We start from the raw sequence: 25,124 nt of genomic DNA on the forward strand, positions 1-25,124 counted from the left end.
TAGTAACCACAGGAGAAATTTATTCTTTTTCTTATCACTTTTACCTCATTAAGAGTTGTATGAGGTTTCCACTGGAAAATTCAGGAAACTGGCTGAACATGTTCCGTTTTAACAGAATAACGATGTAAAACTGTAAACATTTTGCATCATTAAATTGAAGACCTGGTCTGGTGGTGAGAAATAAAATTTTATTGTCTTTTTCAAAGAAATATTTATATTATTAAAATGGTAATGGCTTTCATCTTTGGTCAAAAGAAATGATTTGGGCTTGGGTGGGGAGTAGCTCTCGCTTCGGGGGGGGGGGGGCGTGGGGGGGTGGGTCTGGAGCCGCTCCCCGAGGGGCAGTAGTTGGAAGGCTCTGCGCGCCACCCTCTGGCTCGGCAGTAAGAATCTTCCAGCCGTGGAACATCTGATCAAAGACTGTCTTGCCAAGTAATAAAAGTTCATGGAAACACCCGTTTGCCTGTGACGGCAACAGGCCTGTGGGTCTGGGGACAGTGCCAAGGGGCCCTGCGTCTGCATCCGGAAAGCTCTTGCATCTTGCAGACGATGCCAGGGAGGCTGCTGAGTTGGTGGTAAATGTGACAAGCTGAGACCCATTCTGGTTTTGGCCAAAGCTGACGTCGCGCCCACATGCCCCTTTGTTCCGACACCCTCCCCGCTGCTCCCCGAACCGCCTGCCACCAGAGCCTTCTTCCCAGGCCGGCCCCGCCTGGGCCCCTGCAGGAGTCCCATCTTCCAGTCTGGCTGTGGCTCTCCTGGGCCTGCCTGGGACTCACAGGCATCTCTGGCAAATCGGCTTTCTCATCTGTCAGATGGGAATGTTCTGGGGCTTTCCTGGCCTCATGGCCGTGACTTTTGACCTTCTACCCAGTGGGAGGAGAGTAAACTGGTCCCACCGGGCAGTCGGTGGTGTGGTGATAGCAGGTGTTCCTCAAGACCTCCTTCAGGTGGGCGGGGGTGCTCCCCTGCAGCAACAGAGGCAGTTCTGCGCCCTTGGGTGGGGGGTGGGGGGGAGGCAGGGAGCAGAGATCAGGCAAGGGGAAGCCTGGAATTGCCTAACCCCAGATTGTCAGGACCCCATTTCTAGAGAGAGAAACTGAGGCCCACAGGGTGGAAGTGGTTGCAGGATCAGAACTGAGGGCTCCAGCTCCCAGCCGTGCACTCTCCGCCCGCCACACCTGCCGAGGAGGGGAACAGGCCTGTCTTCAGAGAGCCAGGGGGGTTGTGGCTCTGAGCAGCCCCAGCGCTAGGAAGGAAGAGTCACATAAGGTCTAGAGCTTGGACTCAATCCTTCCTCCCCCGAGTGAGGCGGCTGTCCAGGAGCTTGGGTGTCACCGGGAGCTGGTTAGAAATGCAGACTCTCAGGCCCGGACCAGGTGGTTCTAGTGCAGAACCAGGGGGGCTCCCGCCAGCTCAGCAAGCCTGCTGCCCGTGCCAGGAAGTGCCTTGGGAGCCAGTCTGAGCTGTCCCGGGCGGGGCAGAGGGCCAGCAGGGAGGGGAAGCATTGCAGGCTGCGGGACAACCTCGTGGCCGAGCCCTCCCCAGAGACCCAGGGAGGGGTGTGGGAGGGATCACCCGGCCCGCACCCCTGGGGCAGCCCCGTGCCGCCTTCGGGCCGAGCTGCACAGCTGACCCCCTCGCTGCAAGCAGGAAGCCGCATGTTTCGAAGGAGCTCGGCGTAACCGCGTGTCTAAGGGGGCTCAGCTCCAGCCACAGCCTGGGCAGGGCAGGGGCAGGCGGGGGTGCACAGGCCCAGTCCCCAGTCCGGCGGGGGCGGGTGGCGGAGGAGGGCTGTCCCCGCCCTCAGCGACAGTACTCCTGCTCGATGCTGGCCATCAGCTCCTCTTCCGAGTAGTCGTACGAGATGACCGAGGTGCCCGGCTGCCTCTCGGGCCTCCTGGGGCTGCCGCCCGGGGCTCTGTGGGCCAGAAACATGGACAGGGGGGTCAGGAGACAAGATGTCACCTTTAAACGCGTCATCTCTATGAGGGCCCCTCAGGGACTTCTGATCCGTCCTGAAACCAAAACCGAAAGCCTTTGCCCCGGGGATACCTTCTCCATCTTTCACACGAGCCTGTTCCTCTGGCTCGTGGCCTAGGACGGTGTCGCCCAGATGGGACCTTCCCTGCGAGGAAGCCAGCGCCCGGGGCGTTTGAGGGTCGGGCCCTCAGGGTGGAAAGGCCGGAGTTTGAATCCCAGCTCTGCTACTTACTAGCTTTGTGACCTTGGACAAGGTATTTGCATCTCTGAGCATCAGTGTTTTTTTTGTTTTGTTTTGTTTTTTCCTCTAAAACAGAACTGTATGCACGGCGTTCACTCTGGGACATAAATAAGATGATGCAGAGGGGCACCTGGGTGGCTCAGTGGTTGAGCATCTGCCTCTGGTTCAGAGAGTGATCCCGGGGTCCCTGGATCGAGTCCCCCATCGGGCTCCCTGCAGGGAGGCTGCTTCTCCCTCTGCCTGTGTCTCTGTCTCTCTCTCATGAATAAATAAATAAAATCTTAAAAAAAAAAAAAAAAAGCTAATGCACCACATGACACCGAATCTTGTACGCTGCTCAGCCCTTAGCAAATGTGAGCTGCATTGTGAGATATCCGCTTCCTGATTGACTCCCTGCGCCTGCACCCTTGTGGGGTCAGACAGGAGCTCCTACAGCAGGACGGGCGCGGGCATGGGAGAAGCGACCAGAGTCAGACCCCTGTTCCTGCTGCCCGGGCTCCACAAAGTGCTTCTCCCCAGCCCACACCTGGTGGCCCAACCCCACTCTCTGACTTTCTGGACATCACAGGGACTTTTGGGTGGTGGTCGCTGTACCCCAAAGTTTCCTTTCTTTCAGGCTGCTCTCCTGGCACTGGCCTTGGCCTCCCCAGAACCTTTGATAGGTGGGAGGGTGTGGGCGTGGGGTCAGGCTGCTTCTGAAGGGGATGCGAGGTCTGCAGCCCAGAGCTGCCCGCCGCCAGGTGTGGGACAGTGGCCTCCCACCTGCCAGCCGGAGGCTTGCTGCCGTGCTAGAGAAGGAGCCCATGCTCCTCTGCCAGTCAAACAGGTGGCCTCTTTCCCCACCTGTGAACCCAGGCAGCTGGGCCAGGTGATCCTCAGCAGCAGGTGCAGAAAGGCTTCCCCTCCATGGGCCCTCACTTTCTGTCACCCAGTCCTGGGACCTCAGGTCAGGCCAGCCCTGTCCTCAAGCCAGCCTGACCGGCTCAGCCCTGCTGCTTCCATGTCTCTCCGACCTGGCCCCTCAGGAGAAGGACACAGATGTCATCAAGGATGATCAGGACTCAGGGGTCAAGGCCCTCATGGCCCAGTTTCACATCAAACGGTCCTTTCAACCAGCATCCATGAGCCACCTACCATGTGCCCGGTGTGGTGAGGGACCAGGGATGAGTCAGATGCCCGTGCTGCCTTCGTGAGGCTGAGCGAGGATAGGAGCCAGACAGGCCGTGTGTACCTGCTGCCTCACAGGTCACAAGTGTGGAGGCTGGGCGCTGACAAAGGAGGGAGCGACACCAGCTTGACCAGGATGGAGGGCAGGGCAAGAGTTTGGGGGAAGATATTTTAACTGGGCTTTGAAGGATTTTTCTCTCCAACATTTTATTACAAAGACTTCGAAGCATACAGAGAGGTTGAAATTGTAGATTCAATGATTAACTCAATACACATTTTTCCCTGTATTTACTTTATCAGACATCTAACTTCATCTGATTTCTGGAGGTATTTCAAAGTAACCTGCAGATGTTAGGACATTTCTCCCAGAAATGCCGTTCAGCTGGGTTCTGACAGCAGAGCCGGGGGAGGGGAGGAGGCCGGGAAGGAATGGGGGCCCGAAGCCACCGAGGTCTGCAGTGGGGGTGGCGGGAGGAGGGCAGGGGGGCTGAGGGAGCCTCCCAGGAAAGCAGGTGAGCGAGGGAGGGAAGGGGGGAAGGGGGAGTCCTGGTGAGGGTGGTGAGGAGGCCTGAAGCACCTCCTGGAGTGCGCAGCTGCAGGGGCCTCTTCATTTAAAAGGCAGAAGAAAGAGCTAATTCATTCCAGGTAGAATTTAACCCTTCTGAATTCCTCAGGTTGATGAAAGCTGAAGAAAGTCACCGCTCCTGCTCTTTAGAATCAGTGGCAGCTGAGTGGTCCTGCGGGGCCTCAGGCAGGCGTGTCCCTGGGTCCCCAGCACAGCTCTGGGTGCAGGCATCTGGCTCAGCCCAGTGCAGTGGCCTGGGCCCTTGGGGTGGCTGCTGCAGTGGGACTCCGCCCTGTCCCGGCACCCGAGACCACCCTGGGGCGGGCACGGCTAGCGGCGATCCAGACGACCCAAGGAGGAGGGTCTGAGGGAGCACCGGGGCTCTCCCCGATGCTGGCGGAGGCTCTGGGCCTGGGATGCCAGGGCTGGGGGTGGGGGGCAGGTAAGGGTTCCCACTGCTTCACCTCTACGCCTCCGAGGGGTCCCAGGATGTTCCCACTTGAAAGTGGGGGCCAGTGGCTGCAGCTTGGCACCTAGGCACTCTGTCCCTCGGGGAACTTCCCGCCATCCAGGCCCCGCGGGGCCCTGTGCTAACCGCCACCTGCCTGCAGATGCCAGCTCCGACCTCCCCTTCCCGATGCCCCTGGTGATTCTTCCTCCTGTCTCCTGGGTGAACTCCCACCTGGCCTTCAGGCCAGTTTAATCATTACCAGCTCCTCCGTGAGCCTTCAGTGTTACACCTGTTCACATCCACGGTCTTAAGGACCAGAGTCACCCATAACCCAGTGAGGGGGGCAGGTCACTGTCATCCCTTTAGAGGTAAGGCAACCAGATGGGTAGGGTGGGGCAGAGTGGCCAGGGGCCCAAGGCCATCCCAGCCCAGCCTCGTGCTGGGCCTCTCTTGCCCTGAAATCCTCAGGCGGCCCGGAGCCATGCGGAAGGCCTGGAGCAGACACCGAAGGCCTGGGCTCTGGGCCTGGGTTCCTTCACTAACACTTCCCAGGGGGGTTATTTTATTTTATTTTATTTTATTTTATTTTATTTTATTTTATTTTATTTTATTTTATTTTATTTATTATTTTATTTATTTTTTTAAAGATTTTATTTATTCACGAATGAGTGACATAGAGAGAGAGAGAGAGAGAGAGAGAGAGAGAGAGGCAGAGACACAGACAGAGGGAGAAGCAGGCTCCATGCAGGGAGCCGGAGGTGGGACTTGATCCTGGCTCTCCAGGATCACACCCTGGGCTGAAGGCAGGTGCTCAACTGCTGAGCCACCCAGGGATCCCCCACTTCCCAGGGGTTTTAAAAGCATGTTACTGATAAAATTGTAATGGGATTACAGGGGACCACCTGCCCTCCCTGTAGCTGCAAACTCGTGCAGCCTCATCCACAGACGTGCTACTGCACATGATTTCTGAGTGAAGCAGCGAGGACTGGGCACGCCCCGGATGATCTGCATCGGGGCCTCTCTCAGGAGGAAGATCAAGGTGGCTGTGAGGCCATGGAGCTTCTGCACACTCCCATGGCTGGGACCTTCCCTCTCAGGAGGCAGCTGCATCTGGTGGAGGAGCTGGGATTCGCGAGCCACAAGGGCTCCGTGGGCAGCTGGAGCCAACACAAGAAGCTGTGGCTTCTGGCAGAGGAAACGCGCTTGCCCCATCCTGGCACCTACCTGGAGACGCTGCTGCCCTCTGGGTGCTCGCCGGCGCTCTGTTTTGAGGGCACCTGGAGGAGGACAAAAGGAAAAAAGCATCAAAAGGTTGTCAGTGGTGCAGCATCGTCTGCTCTGGCTTTCTGCCGCAGATGATGGCCACCACGTCCGACACACACAAGACTGGATAAAGCAGAGCTGGGAAGGTCCCCGTTGGCTTCCTAGTTCCACCTGCTTTCTTCACCAGTGGGAAGGCTGAGGCTGGGGCAGGGGTGACTTTACAAAGCTCACACGAGGAACTCCCTGCCTTGTGGCCAGCTGGCCAGCTGCACCCCCATCTCTCACCTCCAGGGGTCACATCCGCCTTCCCCTGGGCCCTGCCAAGCTTTCTCTGTCCTGAGACAGGGTTGTTTAGATGGAGCGCACGTCTGTAGTCAAGCCTGGCCCTATGCCCGCACCAGCCCGTCCCAGTGACCACAGCTTCAGAATGAGCCTAGACATCCTCATGCACGTCCTCCCACTTTTTTCAAAAAAAGTCTTGGGATCCCTGGGTGGCGCAGTGGTTTGGCGCCTGCCTTTGGCCCAGGGCGCGATCCTGGAGACCTGGGATCGAATCCCACGTCGGGCTCCCGGTGCATGGAGCCTGCTTCTCCCTCTGCCTATGTCTCTGCATCTCTCTCTCTCTCTGTGTGACTATCATAAATAAATAAAAATTAAAAAAAAAAAAAGTCTTGACTACTCTGCATTTCCCCATATATGTATTGGAATTGGCTTGGCCTCTTCTATGGGAAAAAAAACAATCTGGGGGGTTTTGTTGGGGTTGGACTAAACCTTAGATCATTTGGGGAGAATTGATATTTTTATAATAATCTGCCTTTTGATTTATAAACAGGGCCTGTTTCTCCATTCATTCATGGCTACTTTAATGTGTTTTTTTAAAGATATTATTTATTTATTCGAGAGAGAGAGAACTAGCAGGGAGAGCAGTAGGCAGAGGGAGAAGCAGGCTCCCTGCTGAGCAGGGAGCCTGATGCAGGGCTTGATCCCAGGACCTGGAGATCATGACCTGAGCTGAAGCGAGACACTTAACTGACTGAACCACACAGGGGTCTCTTTAATGTCTTTTTTAAAAACAGATTTATTTGAGAGAGAGCATGCAAGCAGTGGAAAGGGGGCAGAGGCCAAAGCAGAGGGAAAAGCAGACTCCCCACTGAGCAGGGAAGCACATGCAGGGCTCCATCCCAGGACCCTGGGATCATGACCTGGGGCAAAGGCAGACACTTAACCTACTGAGCCACCCAGGCACCCCAACATCATTATTTTATTTTATTTTATTTTATTTTATTTTATTTTATTTATTTGTTTATTTGTTTATTTTTTTTTTTATTTATGATAGACACAGAGAGAGAGAGAGAGGCAGAGACACAGGAGGAGAGAGAAGCAGGCTCCATGCAGGGAGCCTGATGTGGGACTCGATCCCAGTACTCCAGAATCAGGCCCTGGGCCTAAGGCAGGCGCTAAACCGCTGAGCCACCCAGGGATCCCCACTTGATTATTTTTTATTATTTGCTGCTCTTTATCCTTGGAAACTTCTTATGAGTTTCTCTGAGGCCTAAGAGGAAGATGGCTTTTTGCCAGATACTTCATGAGCATTTCCAGTCTGGATCCATTTGAAATTAAATCTACGCATTCAGGCCAGGCATCGTGACCTTACTTATTCTGCAGACATTGGGGAGTTTTGAAGGTTTCATTTTTTCCTTTTAATAGTGGTGCAATTGTGTTCCCTCATTCCGTGATCCTACACTGCCAAGAGAGGGAACTGGGCTTTTGCCCCCACAGGAAGCTGCTTACGTTCTCTCCAAATTCTCTTGTAAAGCTCCCCTCTGTCCTCTGACTCAGAGATGTAACCACATGGATCAATCATTCGCCAGCCATTTACCCAGCACGCCCAGCGGGCTCTACACTCTTGAGGCGCTGGCAATGTCACCAGAGAAGTAAGTCTTAAACACATAGCCAGATGTGTAAGAGCACAGAGTTGAGAGGGAGGTGGTGTTGCTATAAAATGTGCAACTGGAGATCGTGAGCAGTTAAGAGCCTGGGTTTTGAAAGAGACACAGACCAAACCCTGCCCTACCAGCCATGTAGTTCTGGGCAGTTTTCCTGACCTTTCTAAGCAGTGGTTTCCTGATGTGTAAAGCAAGCTTACTGTGGGATACTTTAAAGCATTCCAAAGTGCCTGGCACTTAGTAAGTTCTCAGTAAACATTAGCTGTTATTATTTCTATTATTATATTATTATTATACAGATCAATGCTCTATACCATGCCGTTCTCTAGCTATTAACCCATTAGCGTTAGTCAGCGCTTCCCAGCAAGAGTACCACTTCTCCCAAATTTACAGCTCTCCAAGCTGGGCACAGGATAAACATGAAGTCTTTCCCAAATTAAGTTGAATGTCAAATTGCTGGGTTGTTATAATCTTGAGTTTAAGGTCTATATAGCAGTTGGCATAGTAGAGTCAAAATAGCATAATTCAAAAAAGGGTTCGAATCCCAGTTTTGCCATTCAATAATGATATGTCTTTGGGGGAATTGTGAGGCCCTCTGAGCATCAGTTTACCCAACTGCATAATGGGGACTTACCCCTCAGGGCTACTGTGAGATGAGAGATTATCCATCCAGCTCATCCTTAGTGTAACACCTATCCTCTAGATGACCACTAAACATCATTTGAAGTATCTGAACCAATGTGTAATCTAGAGTAACCTCTGATAAAGCCCCACTGGAAGATAACTAGAGCGTGTGATGAGGTGAGCCCAGGGAACATCTTGGTCTTCAAGGTATAAGGAGAGGTTCCCATACATGTTCCTCCCTGATAAATTAGTTCTTATGTGTTTCTTTGAAAACGTTAGCAGTGGCAAGTGGAAGCAAGCACACACTGGGTATGGCCTCTGATGTAAGGCCAGGGGATGGGCAGTGGAAGGCCAGCCAGCCTCAACGCACTGCCCTAAAAAGTTGTTCTTGCTGGTGCAACACTGCAAGTGGAGGCCGGCCCCAGAGCAAAGGTGCACTCTTGTTCTGGGGGTGCCCTGAAGAGTCGACTGTGGCTGCTGATCTTGCTTTGGGGGCATCAGTATCATGGCACATTTCTTTGGACGCTCATTTTTGCCTTTGGGGAGTGTAAGGATGAAGAGGAGACGACTCCTGGAGTTACCAAAGAATTTACAGAGGGAGAAGGACAGAGAGTGGGATGGAGCAAAGAAAGAGGACGGGAAGTAAACCTCCCCCCCACACACACTTCCACTGCCTCTTGAAGCCCCCCATCCCACCTCAGAGTAGCTCAGACCATCTGAATGTTGTTTTTTTCCTAAGTAGGCTCCATGCTGGGTGTGGAACCCAGTGTGGGGCTTGATCTCACGATCCTAAGACTGAGAACTGAGCTGAGATCAAGAGTCAGATGCTTAACTGACTGAGCCACCCACGTGCCTGTGAATGTTCTTTTTCATTAAAAACAAAATTCTGTGACAAAATACACATAGCCTAAAATTTGCAATCTTAACCATTTTGAAGTGTATATTTTAGTATCACCTACATTCATATTGTTGTGCAACCAATCTCAAGAGCTCTTTCCATCTTGCAAAACAGAAACGATGTCCCCATTAATCAACTTCCCATCCCCAACTGAGGGGCTGCACCCCTCAGCCCAAGCCAAGTGTCTGGCTGGTTTCAGTTGGCATGTCGTGGGGTTCATCCACGTTGGAGCAGATGCCAGAATTTCCTCCCCTTTGAATGATATCCTGTCATGAGTGTGCACCGCATTTTGTTTCCCCATTAGTCTGTCAGGTTGCTTGCACCTTTTGGCTGTTGTGAATAGCACTCTTGTGAACATGGGTGTCCAGAGATCTCTCTGAGGCCCTGCTTTCAGTTCCCTTGGGTACACATGACAGTCCTCCCTTGCACTGCCACCAGACTGCCTCCCTCCAGCTTTCGTTCACTGCGCCTGCTTACGCTCCCAGGGGCGCCAGAGAAGAAGGGTCGTACTTTCACCCCGTTGTCTTTGAGCTGCTTTTTATGACGTCATCCTATTTGCACCCTTGTGCCCGCTTGTCAGCTGGAACCGGCTTTTGCTGTCACCTACTTTGGTTTGCCCCTCATCACCAGGCTCCGTGAAGGTTGTTACAAATGCAGTTTCTCCCATCGGGAGGGCAACCGAGAGTCAAACCTTCGCGGGATCAGCCTGTCTCCGCTTCCCGCTGCTTCCACCCCCACCTACGGGGCACCCGGTGGGGCAGCCGGGCCCACGTCACCCGGGTGAACCGCACACCCTACAGTTGGGGTTCGGAAGGAGCACTGGACTCTTGCTTCTGCAGTTTCCCTGATGGCTCAGCCTTGTCACATCTGCTCCCGTCCCCCTGATGTTTCTGTCTGTGCCCCAGGTTTGAACCCCGGAGTCCTCTCCTTGTCAACTCGGCTCCGCCTTTACCTTGACTTTCTCAGCTGTGGAATGTGCTAGAGGCCCTCCCAGAAGCACAGCAGCCCCTGCCGCGGCTCCAGGCCCAGGGCAGACACAACTCCCCGCCACCCGCCTGCTGGCGGCCTGCCACCTGTGCGCCACACAGACAGGGGACACTGGGGCCGCGGCGCGGGGGGGGGGGGGGGGGGCCGGCGTGGGAACCGGCGAGCTCGGGGAGCGCGTGAGCGTGTTGGGCGGCGCGGCAGGTGTCACCGGAGCCCACGCGGGCTTTGAGGAACACACCAGAGCTGAAGGGGAAGCAGGAAGGGGGAGGAAGTGAATCAGACAATCTTTACGGTCTCCTCACGCTCTTACAACTGGGGTTTTTTGGGAAAAAGTGAGTATCAATGGTTAATTTCTAGAAAATCCACTGCATTTTTTATTTGCCAAAAGGTGTATGTCCTGCTTCTTCTGTCTAGAGAGCCTTCCTCCCCTTTAACTGTTCACGTTGACCAGTTTTATAGACACGTACACACGGATGATGCAGAGAACTGACCCAGAACAAGCCACAGATGTGTAAATACTCGGTTCGCTGGGCGAGCACGTATGTGTGCACCTGTGAAACCATCACCGTGGCCAGCACACCGAACACGTCCCTCAGCGCCGTGGTCCTTCCTCCTTCCCTCGCCGCCCTCCCGACTCCAGGCAACCATGGATCTGCCTGGGGTCACTGCAGGTTTGCGTGCACTCTCCCCTCTGGAAGCCACGACGCGCGAATCCTACAGTGTGTACCCCTTCCCGGGCTTCTTTCACTCAGTGTAACGATTCTGAGATCTGCCCACACTGTGCATCAATAGTTCACTGTGTCCGGGGCATCTGGGTGGCTCAGTGGCTGAGCATCTGCCTTGGGCTCAGGTCGTGATCCCGGGGTCCTGGGACCGAGTCCTGCATCTGGCTCCCGTGGGGAGCCCGCGTCTCCCTCTGCCTATGTCTCGGCCTCTCTCTCTCTCTGTGTTTCTCATGAAATAAATAAATAAAACCTTTTAAAAAATAGTTTACTGTGCCCAATGTGAGACTCGAACTCAGGATCCCAAGATCAAGAGTTGGACACTCCACCGACTGAGTCCGCCAGGCATCCCGGTAGTTTACTCCCTTTTATCGCTGGGTCCTTATTCCACAGCCTTGGAAGATTTCCCCTTCTTCACTGTCAAAGAATTATCCTTCTTTGAAGCCCAGGTTGGTTCGGTTGGTTGGGCGTTTCTGTGTTTCATTATGGACATTTGAACCCCTACAGTGAGAGCAGGGCCGGGACGCCTGGTACCTGGCCCCTCAGCCTCAGCGATGCCCAGCGTTCCGGCCCGCCCGCACCCAGCCCCGCTCCGGCCGCCAGGGGGCACGCCCGCCCGCACCCAGCCCCCCTCCCGCCCGCACCCAGCCCCCCTCCTGCCGCCTCCCGCCGCCAGGGGGCGTGCCCGCCCGCACCCAGCCCCCCTCCTGCCGCCAGGGGGCGTGCCCGCCCACACCCAGCTCCCGCCTCCCGCCGCCAGGGGGCGCGCCCGCCCGCACCCAGCCCCCCTCCTGCCGCCAGGGGGCGTGCCCGCCCACACCCAGCTCCCGCCTCCCGCCGCCAGGGGGCGCGCCCGCCCGCACCCAGCTCCCTCCTCCCCCCTCCCGCCGCCAGGGGGCGCGCCCGCCCTCACCCAGCTCTCTCCTCCCGCCTCCCGCCGCCAGGGGGCGCGCCCGCCCGCACCCAGCTCCCTCCTCCCGCCTCCCGCCGCCAGGGGGCGCGCCCGCCCGCACACGCCCACTGCACCGCCCCGGGGGCCAGGCGGGCTCCGCGGGGACCGCCATCCCCGTTCGTATAATGACAACCGGACTTTTCCCAAAAGAAGCCCGTGGCTCTGAGAGCACCCAGCTCCGCTACGAGGCCATTGCCTTGAGCCAAGCGCTGCCAAAGGGACAGACGGCCGGGCCGACCTGGAGGAGCCGAGGGGTGGGATTCGGGGACGGGACGATGAACCGCGTTTGTGCCGGGCTGTCGCGCCCCGTAACGCACGTCCGCATGCCCCGGCGCGGTGACGAGCACTGGGGACTTGGCCCGACGCCCTGGGTCGCCCCAGCCGCGCCCTGAGCCCCGGCACCGAGGGGGTGACCCGGGTCGAGCCCCAGAGCCTCCGGGAAAGGAGACGTGCGCGTCCCCGGGCCTCGGGCGCCTTCGGACTCACGCCTGGAGGCCACCGGGCCGCGGGCCCCGGGACCAGAGGGGAGCCGGGGCCTGAACCTGCGGCCTTGGGCAGGAGGGCCTTGCTGGCTGCGAGCTGGAGACGCCGTCCTCCCTTGGCTTCCAGACATGCCATCCCTTGGTTTTCTCCCTCCTTTACTGGGGTCCCCGCGGGCCCACCGAGGCCCGGCTCCTCGGTTCCTGTCTGGGCGCACACCCACGGCCCCAGGCCAGCGCCGGGCGCTCGGGGCGTCGGCGGGTGTGGCTGTTGGCGGGGCTCTGCCCGGGCCTCCCCGTCCCGCACTCGCAGCCCCAAACCCACTTCTCCCCTGAGCGCCAGCCTCCTGCAAAGACCCCTTCGCTTGCCTCTCTGTGTCGGTGTCTAACAGACACACTCAAAACCGCATTGCACGTCTCCACATCAGCTAATCAATAGCAAGGACATCCTCCCAGCTGCCCAAGCCGAAAACTCTGGGGTCGTCCTTGAGCCCTTTCCCTCTCACAATCCCCCGCCCCCAGCCAATCCCCTGGAGACCTGGTTGCCCGTGTCCCTGGTCTGCGTCCACAGGCCAGCCCCTGGTCCCGCGGCTCACACCGCCTCCGGCTCAGGGATCCCGGCTGTGGCCCTGCCGCCCCCCGCTGTGTCGCCAGCACGCGGCCCCGAGGGTGAGCCTCAGCACAAATCGGGTGTCCTCTGATCAAAACCCTCCAGTGCTTCCCACCTCCTTCAAAATAAAAGGCAAAGGCCTAACGGTGGCCAGAGGACCACTGTGCTCTGCTCAAACGCCGGCCACCATCCGGGCCACCACCCTGTCTCCCACTACCCTGACCGCGCCCTCTCCACTCCAGCCACCCTGCCCGACCCGCTGCTCTTTGAGCAGACCCTCCAGGTCCTCCCCCCCCCCCAGGACTGCTGACTGGACGACCCCTCGGCTTGCGACACCGGTTCCCACAGAAGCACCACGGCCCTCGCTTCCTTCACGGCTTCGCCAAGTGCCACCTCCTCAGTGACACTTTCTCTATTAAAAATGACAATCTAGATGCACTCCTATTCTCCCCAGCCCCTGCTGACTTATTTTTTTAAGGTATTTTTTTATTTGAGAGAGAGAGAGAGAGTGGTGAGGGAGGGCCAGTGGGAGACGGAGGGAGACAATCCTGAGCAGACTCCAAGCTGAGCGGGGAGCCCGATAAGGGGCTTGGTCTTACGACCCTGAGATCATGATCTGACTGGAAATCAAGAGTCGGACACGTAACCATCCAGGTGGCCCTGCTTTATTGATCTTTATACTTTAGTTTGTTGGACTTTATACAATCAGAATGGTAGCAGAGGTTTTGTCTACCTGGTTCACTGATGTATAACCAGCACCAAGAACTGTACCTGACGCGTGCGGACGCTCCATAACTGAAAGGAGGCACCTGGGTGGCTCAGTAGGTTAAGCTCCTGCCTTTGGCTCAGGTCATGATCCTGGGGTCCTGGGATGAGTCCTGCATCGAGCTCTCTGCTCAGCGGGGAGCCTGCTTCTTATTCTGCCCTTCACCCCACTCATGCTCTCTCTCTCTCTCTCAAATAAATAAAGTCTTAAAAAATATATTTTAAAATATACGCTGAATGCATGGATCAATAGACAGTACATTTTCTCAATTAATAGAGCACTAAGTGGCAGAGGTACTGCTACATTTTTTTAAAAAACTATAATTTGATTAAATAACTCAATAAAACCCAAACCCAAACCATTAGCTTTTCTCACATGATTTTCCCATCCTAAATAGTTTTCGGTTTCAATATCCCACTAAAATGCTTTTGACTTTCAAGGTCCACTGACTTTAGAAAAGGAATTCTTCTCCTCACACCTCACACCGCACAGGCACAGGGTTGGGAATTAATCCAGGACAGCAAGAGGACACGGTTTAGAGAACTGAAGTACATGAATTTGATGGATATTTTGCACTTATTAAAATAATTATGAATATCATGCAGCAATATAAAAAGCCATTTATGAGATAGTTTAAGTATAAAAATTCAAAACACAATATTATAATTTCAGTGATAACAACACAATGTCACTAGGGCCACTGAAGTAGCCCCTACATACATGTAGATATACATTTCTCACATACACCTAGATAGGTCGATCGATCGATCATATATAGAGATGTATATGATTGCTTTAAACACCTCTTAAAAGGGGTGCCTGGGTAGCTCAGTCAGTTAAGTGTCTGACTCTTGGTTTCCGCTCAGGTCATGATCTCAGGGTCATGAGATAGAGCCCCGCGTCAGGCTCTGGGCGTGGAGCGAGTTTAAGTTTCTCTCTCTCTGCCCCTTCCCACCCACCCCCTCCAGCTCTCCCTGTCTTAATAAATAAATAAATAAATAAATAAATAAATAAATAAATAAATAAAAATACTTCTTAAGACTTAATTTGCAAAATTCCAGTTTTAGGATACGGCAATACCTCACTCTGATCCAGCACCCTTAACTGTGTCAGGAAAACAACCAATCATTAAGAAATAAGACAAAAAACGAGCACTCGATCAACTAAAATAATTGCCACAAAGCCCATTGGCTGAAGAGATGATTCTTCGGGCCAGGAAAGAGCATCTCCCAGGCCCGCCCTCGGAGGGCCCTGCTCTTCCTTTAAACACAGAGTTAGCGGGCATGGTTATGTGAGTCTACCCTCCGAGGGCAGCTCGGAGAGGCGTCCACGAGGCCGGGGGACTCAGAGAAGCTTGCTTGGCTGCATTGTAGACTGACAATGGTTAAAACGCGACAGTGGTAAGACCGTGGACCGAGGCAGAGAGCCAGTAGCAAGTGTCTCAGCTGTCAGGGCCACTTTGGTAAGAAGGGTATAGCAGCCTGGCCATCCAGAGGCTGACCTCTGCTCCGCCATACTGTGTGGCTCTAGCGAAGTTCTTGACCTCTCTGTGCCTTAACCTCTCTGTGTTCTGTCCTTCCCATCTGTCAAAATGGGCGATAATAATATTAAAGATGAAAAGAGTTAATGCATGTTTGAGACCCAAGTGCACATTAAATGTTGGATCAATATTGATCCATGTGCATACCAAGTTTTCCCTAGCTCAATGACGTCTTGTTAACTCAGTCTTGTAAGAGGTACAATTGCCGAGACAATCTATCAAAGGACGGAATCTAGCAAAAAGCCTACATCTCACGCTTGAATATACAGGCAGTTAACCTTCCGCGACCTTTACAATCAAGAAATTAGGAGCCCTGACCTTCTCGCTTTGTCTCCCCACACCCGGAAAAAATTGGACTCCAGGAGCTTTTTTACAGACCTAATAATCTAAGATGCTAGGATTCACTCAAGAAACATTTATGGCCCAGAGGATACATACAATCCACATCCGTACGATCAGCCACGGCTGGCCGATTTTCCCTCCTATCTCCATCTCCTCGGCCCTCCGACTGTCCTGCTTCTCCCGGGGCCTGCTCACCCAGACCACCGGGGCAGCCCCCAGCTGGCCACGCTGGCCTCAGGCTTGGCCCCGTCCATCCCCCCACAGCCCCGGGTGTCAGCTTCCTAGAACACAAAGCACCGCTCCCCCTAGCCCTTCAGGGATAGCCACAGCTCTTATGGGGAGGTCCAAACTCCTCAATGTGGGGAACCCCTTGCACGACCTAGGGTGGCATGACGCGTGCCCTCCAGGGCCTCTTCACCCCCCACCCACAGCCTGTGCACTGCAGGCCCCACCCCATCGCCTTTGACACACACATGCACACGCACAGGCACCCAGGATTATCTCTGCACAAATGCTCATCTCTGCTCGTTTGCCTGCCTAAGGCCACAGATCCTTCCAGATTTGGTCAAGTGCTGTCCTTCAGGAGTCCACCCTGACTTCTCCAGGGGATCTGTCACTCCCCCTTGGACTCGCTACTCAGGTGCACCTCTCACCGCGCTGTGCTCTGCCTTTTGTCTGTGGGTCTCCCCACCCCCCACCCAAGAGACTGTGGCTTTCTTCTGGGCAAGGATCGGGGGCCATCTGTGCTCGCTTTAGCGCCTAGAGGGGTGCCGGGCACACAGACATAGCGGAAAGAGTGAGTCCGGCAGCCCTGCACCCGGGGAGCCACTGATGCTCAGTATATCAGGGGCAAATCCATTTTTTTCTTTTCTTCTCGTTTTCACTTCTAAAGTTTCCAAGGCGTTTGAAACTTGGACACTAGACGATCGCTTCCAAGCTCAGAATTTCCCCCAAATTTCTCTACTGTTTATCCATTTCTAGTGTTATATAACCGAATGGTGACGTAGTCTCGAAGGAATCCTGCGAACGAATTTAGCCCTGCTTGCTGCCGCTCAGTTCGGGAGGGTAGGGGGGGACAGGAGGGGGGGGCCTATCCCGGGAGGGGATAGTGGCTCTGCAGGATTCTCTGCTCCGTGGCTGCCCCAGAAGACGCTTCCCGCTTCCCGCTTCCCGGTCCGGGCAGTTAAGCAAAGCCTGCGGGGCTGCAGGGAAAGAGGTGCCGCCTTTGGCACCGTCCTGAAGCCCAGGAGCCGAGGGTAAAGATCTTGTTCCTGCTGCTCCGCTGAGTGAAGACTGTTGCCAAAGCCGAGGGCTTGTTTTTATTGTTTTTGTAGAACAACGGGGCTGTTATTACAAGTGTTCTGGAAGAGAGGATCCCGAAGCCAAAAACAGATTCCACAGCATCTTAAAAATAGCCGGTAGCATGTGAATGGCCTGACTAGCCAGGCAAGGCTCTGGATGTGTCTGACACGCAGGGCATTTGTGAACCGCTGCGTGGCTACCGGTGCCACCACTTAGCAGCCTCGCTGGAGAGGACGGCCAGCACCCCGACAGCGCCCCGCGGCTGGAGGGGCCGGGCCGGCCTGTGCTTCCAGAGCCGCCGGTTCTAAGGGGAAGGGGAGGCGGAGCTCTGGCCAGAAGGCAGCCCGGGGGACGCGTTTCTGCCAAGGGATGCGCGTCCCTGCTCTTGCAGGCTGCTCCCAGCACCCGCACCCCACACTGGACGCAGGGAGACCCGCACCCAGAAGCCGCAGCCCGGGGGGGGGGGGGGGGAGGAGAGGCCGCGCGGGCCGCAGAGCTCGGAGGCATTCGGAGGCACAGAGGCGGTGGGTGACACTGGGGACAGAGGGGAGCCTGGGGGCGGGGGAGGGGGGAGGGGGGAGGAGGGAGGGAGGGAGCGCAAGGCTGGGGCTGGGGCTGGGGCTGGGGCCTGGGACCTGGGACCTGGGGCTGGGGTCAGGGAGCAGGGGCTGGGGGCTGGGACCTGGGGCAGGGGCTGGGGCGGGGGCAGGCGCGGCCCCAACAGCGCCGCGGCTCCCACACTCACCGGGCTCCCGGCGCCGGCTGCGGGTCGGGGCGGCTCCGGGCCCCGCGGGGCCAGCTCCCCCGGGCCCCAGGCCGCCGACTCGGCCAGCAGCTGGTCCAGCAGGCGCAGGGTCTCGTCCCCGCCGTCGGGGGGCGCGGCGGGGCCGGGGCGGGGGCCGGGGCCGGGGCCGGGGCCGGGGCCGGGGTGGGCCGCGCGCTCAGCCGCCTCCGCCTCCCCGGCCTCCTCCCGGGCGGCCGCCGCCGTCGCCGAGGCCAGAGGCCGCGTCCCGCCCTCCGGGGCCGCCCCGCCGGGTCCCGCCCGCCGACTGTCGGGGCCGCGCAGCCGCCTCAGGGCCCGGCCGCTCCGGCTGCTGCCGCTGCCCATGGCGCCCCCGCCGCCCGCCCAGCAGCGGGTCTCGCCGCCCGAGCGCGGCCCCGGGGCGGGAGCGCGGCCGGGGCGGGGACGCGGGAGGGGGCGCGGCCGGGGCGGGGATGGGGGGACGGGATGGGGGGACGGGATCTGGGGGCGGGGACGCGGTCCTGGCCGGGGATGGGGGGCGGGGGGGGACGGATCTGGGGGCGGGGACGCGGTCGGGGGCGCGGTCCTGGCCGGGGATGGGGGGACGGGATCCGGGGGCGGGAGCTCGGTGAGGGCGGGGACGCGGCCGGGGGCGCGGCCGGGGCGGGGATGGGGGGCGGGGGGGCACGAGGAGGCGGGAGGGGGTGCGGTCCTGCCGAGGATGGGGGCGGGGGGCGACGGGATGGGGGGGACGGGATCTGGGGGCGGGGACGCGGTCGGGGGCGCGGCCGGGGTGGGGGTGCGGCCGGGGCGGGGGAAGAGTAGGGGGGACTCGATCTGGGGGCGGGGACGCGGGAGAGGGCACCGCAAGGGGTTGGGGTACGAGTCGGGGCCTGGGGGCGTGGGAGTGAAGGCGCTAGAGGGATGGGCGGGCGACCAGGGGATGGGGATGCAGATCTGGGTTTGGGGGGGGAGCGCTAATGAGATGCAGGGGTGCGGCTCCGGGCCTGGAGGGTAAGGGGTAGAGCAGGGATGGGATCTGGGGGCGGAGACACGGAAGGGGGCGCAGCCGGGGTTTTGGGTGCAGACCCTGGAGGGGTAGTGTAGGGCGCAGAGAGCGAGGGCACAGGAGAGAGGGGCCGCCCGGGAAATGGGGTGCAGACCCGGGCTTGGAGGGATGGCTTGGATCCGGCTCGGGGGTGAGGGATCCAGACCCCGGGGCGAGGGCCAGGGCCAGGGGAGGCCGGGAGGCAGGGCACACCCAGGCCTGTGCGCGGTTGTGCTGGGAGCTGGAGCCCGGTGCGGGGCACTGGGGTGGGGGGTCGGGGATACCAGGGTGGAGTGCCCCCTCCTCCTCAGTCTCCTTCCCGCTCTCCTCCTCCCCGCCTAGGGTGGGAACCCCCTCGCAGGTCCACCTGCAAGGCTCTGGCTCCATGACCCTCAGGTCAGCCAGGTCCCCCCTGCCTGGGACTGGAAGCCCGGGGCCCGACAGGCCTTGGGACAAACTCCGCAGGGCTTTTGGTTCATTTATGGAAAACACAGCATGAGGACGTGATGAGAGTAGAGAGGTGACATCACAGCCTTGCCCCACCAGACCTGGGTGGGTGGTGGGCACCGTCGCCTCGCCAAGCCTCCTATTCCAAGCCTCCTATTCCTCAGATGGAGCCAGCGCCTGAGGATTGATAATGCGTGGGATTTCTACCCTAGTGGCCTCTAGGCCTCAAATTGCCACCCTCTCCCTCCGCTGGAGGAGGGAAGGGGCCACCCTCCCAGGGGACAGTCCCTCCAGTCTATGGGCTGGCTGGCGAGCAGCAGGCACGGTGGCCCTCTCGTTGGGTCCATGCTCCTGCCCCATCCGAGACCAGCGCCCCAGCCCTGAGCCTTCTCCAAAACCCTCATAGTAAAAAGCAACCACTGTTAGGAAAGAAAAATTATAAAAGAGGGAATAGAGAATGCATCCCCCCACCCAGGAAAAAAAGCAAAGGAAAGACCGGTAGATACTAATCATAATTCTAGATTTTGGTCATTGGCTAGTAAAGAAAAGAAAAATGGTTATTATTTTAAATGAACTAACCCCAAAATAAGGGCAGAAGGCTCCTAGAAACAGTCTGCTTCAACCCCAGCGATGTTATTGTTGGTCTTGCCTGTATTGTTTAGACTTGATTTCTTCCTCTTTTCCACTTACTTAAAAACCCAACTCTGGTTCCAAAGTAAGACAAATGCCAACATCGTGAGTCTCACTCACCCATCTCGACTTGGCGTCAAGCAGAATCTTGACCGAGTTGCAGAACAGTTGGTGAGGTGAAATGTTGGCTAGCCTTTTCCAACCATGGACTTGAAATGTTACTGTTTTATCGCTCCACGAGTAGGGATTAAAAGCTTTATGCCAGAGAAGATGGAATAAACATGGGACTCAAGTTCATTTTTATTTATGTTATTATCAACAGACCAAGGAAATCTTTCTAACATTCCCCCCACACACACCTTTTTTCTTCTTTTTTTGACATACAGCCTCAACCATCCAGATGTAGGAGATGGGCCAAATACATTATCTGAAGTCATCTGGGTGCTGTAAGTCTACAGATGTGTCTAATTTGGAAGCTATTGATAGAAGTTTTCTGTTTAAAAAAACAAATCTCATCTTGAAACTCTTTAAGCCTGGAAAGAGAAACATTCAGTGGGGAAAGACATTTTTCTTGAACTAAGTTCAACTAAGTTTAATCATTTAAAGGAAAACATGTTTTACTTCTGCCCAAGTAGAGTCTAGTCATGTGACTCAGTTTAACTATATTCAGAACTCCCTGTGTTCACCTCCCAGGGCAATTGATGTTTCTGACCACTCTAGATCCCAATCTTTTTCCCCAGACTTGTCTAGCTTGCTTGGCTCCAATGACAGTAAAGCCAAAGACTGTTCTTGCCACTCTGAGAATCCGTTTAAGAATCCAGCTTTGGAGACCTGGCTTCCAACAAATATGCTAAAAACCCAGATTGATTTTATTAGTAGTTTCCCATAGTAAGCAAACAACCTAAGTTTTCCTACATGACTAATGCCTCCTAAGATCATCTCTAGAAATAAACAAGACTCTCTCTGTCCCAAGGGGTTAACAAAATCCCAGGAATATTGGGACATAGGAAATGAGGCCTAATCCCTCTTACGGAGGCATCTTGGCAACCTTACCTCTCCAGCGAAAGGACTTCTTTATGCAGTGACCCTGGTGGTAGCTGTGAGGGGGATGGAGGATGAGATCCAGCTGGGGAGCCGTCTGCTTAACTCCTGGAAAGTAATAACTTCCTTGCAGTGAGCAAATTAAACTTTGGGAGAGAATTGTAGTTGTTGATACTTTCAGCAGGACATGTGTCCTGAGTGATGTTTTCCTTGGCAACAGGACTAGCCTGACATCTGGAGATGAAGCAGGTACTCTACTTACCACAACCCAAGGACCACCCCCCCTTTTTTTCCACCCCCCTTTTTAAGCCCTACTCGAGTGCCCTACTTCAGGGACTCTACAGATCTACTATCTCTGCTCAGGACCTCTATAATCATCCACCATTCCTGACATCGCCAGGGATTGTGTGAGGCGAGATACACTGTGCAGGTTCTGGTTATTATGAATATACAGAAAGATCATATTTATATTCAGGTGAAAAATGAAACAGCATTTGAAACACAGGCAAGCCATGTTTCTATTTTTAATGCTGAATCAGTAACTTGAGAGAGCCACGATGCTATCAATTATTGCTGATACCTTTGGATGGCAGCGATGTCATAGAATTACTATTGTCTTCTTGCAGAGTGTCCACGCTTTTGCATTTGGTTTCATGGCTTCACCGCTGAGCGGGTGGAGAGAAGTGTAAGGAAGAGTTGATGCTATTCATTAAGGATAACCAATGAATTACAGAACTCTTTTGCAGTATTTAGTTGGAAATAAGAAATCTTTAAATCCTCAGAGTTGGCACATTTTCATCATGAGAAGAGGGTGTCCAGATGAAACAGGAAGAGAAATTGCAGCCCGTGATGTCAGAGGCTGAAGAGGAGATAGGAGTCAGTCTTCCAACAGTGAGGCTCGGGGACTTGGGCAGCACGTATGAATGAAAGTGGGAGCAAGAAGTAGGGGTACAAACCAGAAGATTGATGGAAGGTCTTCATACTGACAGTGCATCATCCTTTACCTCACCCAGCTCACGGGTAAGGAAAAAGGATGGGGTCACTGGTGCAGAGCTCTGCTGCTGTGCAAAAAAGACACTTCCTGGTGAGGTTTTACCTGGAGTGGGGAGCTCTGGTTGTGGGGTGTTCACAAGGGGCAGGAAGCAGGCCATCTGGAGTTGGGCTATGCTAGGTTCAGGCGCCCACACCGGGCCCAGTGAGCTATGGTGCCGTAGCCTGTGTGGCTGGGGCTGTGGACAGGGCGAGCAGCACGACTGTCCAGTACAGCATCCGTGCTTGCTGGTCTCAGGGGACCTGTTCCCTTCTCCCTTGTAGGTCCATTGCACAGACAGCCAGAGCCTGACTCACTGTCCCACACACACAACTTGGAGTTGGAGACCTAGAGGCTGCTCAAAGCTTACTTAGACTCTAGGCTTTGTGAGAGTTCTGTTTCATCCTGTGAAAGTTGTGTAGCAGGAGGGGAGAAGGGAGGAGGGAGAGGGCAGTGGCAGGAGGGGGCAATGAAGCCAGGGCGAACATGGCCTTAACACGTTTTGATTATGGAAGTTAACCTTTGCGATACCACTGGCCAAAGAGCATGCATCATGGCTCCTGAGGGGCTCAGTGGTTGAGCGTCTGCCTTGGGCTCAGGTTGTGATCCCGGGGTCTTGGGATCAAGTCCCACATTGGGCTCCCAGTAGGGAGCCTGTTTCTCTCGGTCTGCATTTCTACCTCTCTCGCTCTCTCTGTCTCTCTCTCTCTGTCTCTCATGAATAAATAAACAAAATATTAAAAAAAAAAAAGACCATGCATCAAACACGAAACATCCAACTTTAAGCCCGAACAACCCCACCGTGAAGGGCAACTGCAACGTGAGACCACCCTGTTCTGGTAGCTTTTGCACAGAACCAGTGCATGGTCCCAGAGAGCTGGGGAGATGCTTACTACATTCCAACTTCTTCTGGAAGACCTGAGAATTCCCCAGTGAATTGATCAGCTAAAGGAACAGAGGACTCCTATTAAAGGTCAGGTTAAATATTAAGTTTGTTGGCCCTTTCGTTCATAGTGTTTTAATTTGTTTAGCGGCCTTGAGTCTCAGCCTGCTCATTCGGATGGATGCCTGGGAATTGTTTGTACAGGTCCTCCTGCCGGGAAGGACCACCTGGCCTGTGGAATGCAATCAACCACCACCCAGGGAGGACACCTGGCACTTTCTGGTCCCTTTAGAGACGTTGGCTCCTTAAAGGAGCCCTTCAGCAACCTCATAAGGTAGATACCATTTTATGGATGGCAAAGCTGAGGCTCAGAGGAGCAGCAGAAGCCAGTAAGTAGCAAAGGTGGGACTCAAACCCAAGCCTGTCTGGTCCTCATGGTCTTTTCATTATGCTAGCTATACCCAAATATTGCACAACTGAGCTCTAAGGAGCTACCAACCTAGTACCCAGGGCTACCCATGTAGGTAAGGTGACTGACCATTTCTCTTTGTTCAGGACTGAGGGTATTCTTGGGTTGTGGGACTTTCACCCAATGAGTCCGTTGCCCCACATGTAGGGTTCTACAGGTGATTTACTGAACAAAAGTGCCTGACCAAGGAGCAAGTAGAGGCTACAATTCAGCCATGCTCTCCCCTCTGCATCGGCCCGCATCCCCACATTGGGCTCCCTGCATGTAGCCTGCTTCTCCCTCTGCCTCTCTCTGTGTGTCTCTCATGAATAAATAAATAAAATCTTAAAAAATATATAAATAAATATAAATATTTGCTGCCAAAAGCCTGTTCTGCTGGGGGTTGCTTCTTGCCGTGGCATAACCTAGCCCCACAGCACCCCATGGTGAAAAAATGGACATTGACTCTGTGAGCTGTGCATAGGCCTCTGGAGAGGAGTAGAGTAGGATTGGTAGTTTCCGAAGACCACCCTAGTCTATCTCATTGAGATTGTTAAGCATAAATAGGTTTTGTAAGAGGGTTTGTCTTAAATACATTCTTCGAAACGAAGTTCTTTAAACTTTGACCATAATCTTCTTCTGATAAAAGTTACTTTAATAGTACTTGTGATGGTCAATTTTAGGCGTCAACTTCACTGAGCTAGGGGACACACAGATAGCTGGTAGAACAGTATTTCTGGGAGCGTCTGGGAGAGTGTTTCCAGAAGACATTAGCATTGGGACCCCCATGTTCTCCCGCCCTTGGACATCGGTGCTCCTCGTTCTGAGGCCTTCGGGCGCAGAGTGAGTTATGCAACCAGCTTTCCGGGGGCTCCAGTTTGCAGATGGAAGATTGTGGGACTTCTGAGCCCCTATGACCGTGTGAGCCAGTCCCCATAGTAAGCCTCCTCTTACATATACCGCATTCTGCATATCCTACTGGTTCTGCTCTCTATAGAACCCTGGCTAATACACCAAGCCTCGTAAAATCCCTGAGAAATAAAGAAAGCAAATTTTATTTCCCTACATTGATCAAAAGTTAGCACTTCTGGTTGGGGCAGCACGGGGCTTTCTCTGCATAGTTCGGTGCTGTCCCAACACTGCCATAGATCAGCACGGCCAGCAGCCTCCCTTCTGGGCTCAGCAGACCTCGGATCTTGAAGACAGTGGGGCAGATGGTAAGGAAAGGGTCCGTGAGAGCAGGAGCGGGGCTCTACCCAGGACAAGAGGCCAGCCATCCTTCTGGATCAGTAACCACCATTCAGACTTGAGAGGTTTAGTTGTTTTCACTTACTGGATTCTCTGTATTAAAACTGCACCTGGGTGGCTCAGGGGTTGAGCATCTGCCTTTGGCTCAGGTTATGATCCCGGGATCCTGGGATCAAGTCTTCCATCGGGCTCCCCACAGGGAACCTGCTTCTCCCTCTGCCTCTCTCTGTGTCTCTCATGAATAAATAAATAAAATCTTAAAAAAACAACTGCACCCCATAATAACCTTACACCTTGGTCGACATGGCTTCTGCTCATCTGTGCTTGATGTGTTTAAGAGAAGAGACAGGTAGACCTGATGATGGGCTATTTTGTTCAGGGATCGGCAACCTACAGCCAGCAAGCCCAAAACAGCGTCCACCTGTTTTTGTAAATAAAATTTTATTGGACACAGCCATGCCCTCATTTGTTCATGTGCAGCCCTCCTCTGGTTTTACATCATTCTGAAGGTTGAGTAGTTGCCTCAGAGGCCCTTTGTCCTGCAAAGCCTAAAATATTTACCATCTGGCCCTTCCCAGAAATTGTGCCAATTCCCAGGTTAGTTGAAAGGCCTCTGAGTTTCACCCAGTCGTTCCAGATGATATAGCTTATTCCTGCGAGCAAAGGAAGTTAATATTAACCACCTAAGATTTTTAGTGACTTATTTCTGCCTTTGTACCTTACAGCACATTCTCACCCAAGGCCTTGGGTGAGCTTGTTGAACTATGAA

At 54.9% G+C, this 25,124-nt stretch overlaps 1 protein-coding gene and 2 long non-coding RNA genes across 6 annotated transcripts in view; 1 reads left to right on the forward strand and 2 right to left on the reverse strand.

Annotated features, from left to right (window-relative positions):
* CYS1 (cystin 1) lies at positions 1-17,946 on the reverse strand. Its single transcript, XM_038560764.1, has 3 exons — positions 17,584-17,946; positions 5,632-5,684; positions 1-1,921 (listed from the first exon to the last, which is right to left on the reverse strand). Exons 1-3 carry the CDS (start codon positions 17,944-17,946, stop codon positions 1,807-1,809), a joined length of 531 nt encoding a protein of 176 aa, XP_038416692.1. The 3' UTR covers positions 1-1,806.
* LOC102153706 overlaps positions 16,659-25,124 on the forward strand; it is a 12,453-nt gene continuing 3,987 nt past the window's right edge. Inside the window, exons 1-2 of one of the 4 annotated variants that reach the window (XR_005372062.1) lie at positions 16,659-17,362; positions 20,092-23,048. This is a non-coding gene — a long non-coding RNA (uncharacterized LOC102153706). Of the gene's footprint in view, positions 17,363-18,836; positions 23,049-25,124 lie in introns of those variants that run through there. The other 3 variants (XR_005372063.1, XR_005372060.1, XR_005372061.1) reach the window with 3 other exon arrangements.
* LOC111090482 overlaps positions 19,988-25,124 on the reverse strand; it is a 6,590-nt gene continuing 1,453 nt past the window's right edge. Inside the window, exons 2-3 of the long non-coding RNA XR_005372058.1 lie at positions 20,759-20,854; positions 19,988-20,238 (exon numbers count right to left, since the gene is read on the reverse strand). This is a non-coding gene — a long non-coding RNA (uncharacterized LOC111090482). The remainder of the gene's footprint in view (positions 20,239-20,758; positions 20,855-25,124) is intronic.

The sequence above is a fragment of the Canis lupus genome, chromosome 17 (genome assembly GCF_011100685.1).
Source record: "Canis lupus familiaris isolate Mischka breed German Shepherd chromosome 17, alternate assembly UU_Cfam_GSD_1.0, whole genome shotgun sequence".
NCBI classification, from domain to species: domain Eukaryota; kingdom Metazoa; phylum Chordata; class Mammalia; order Carnivora; family Canidae; genus Canis; species Canis lupus.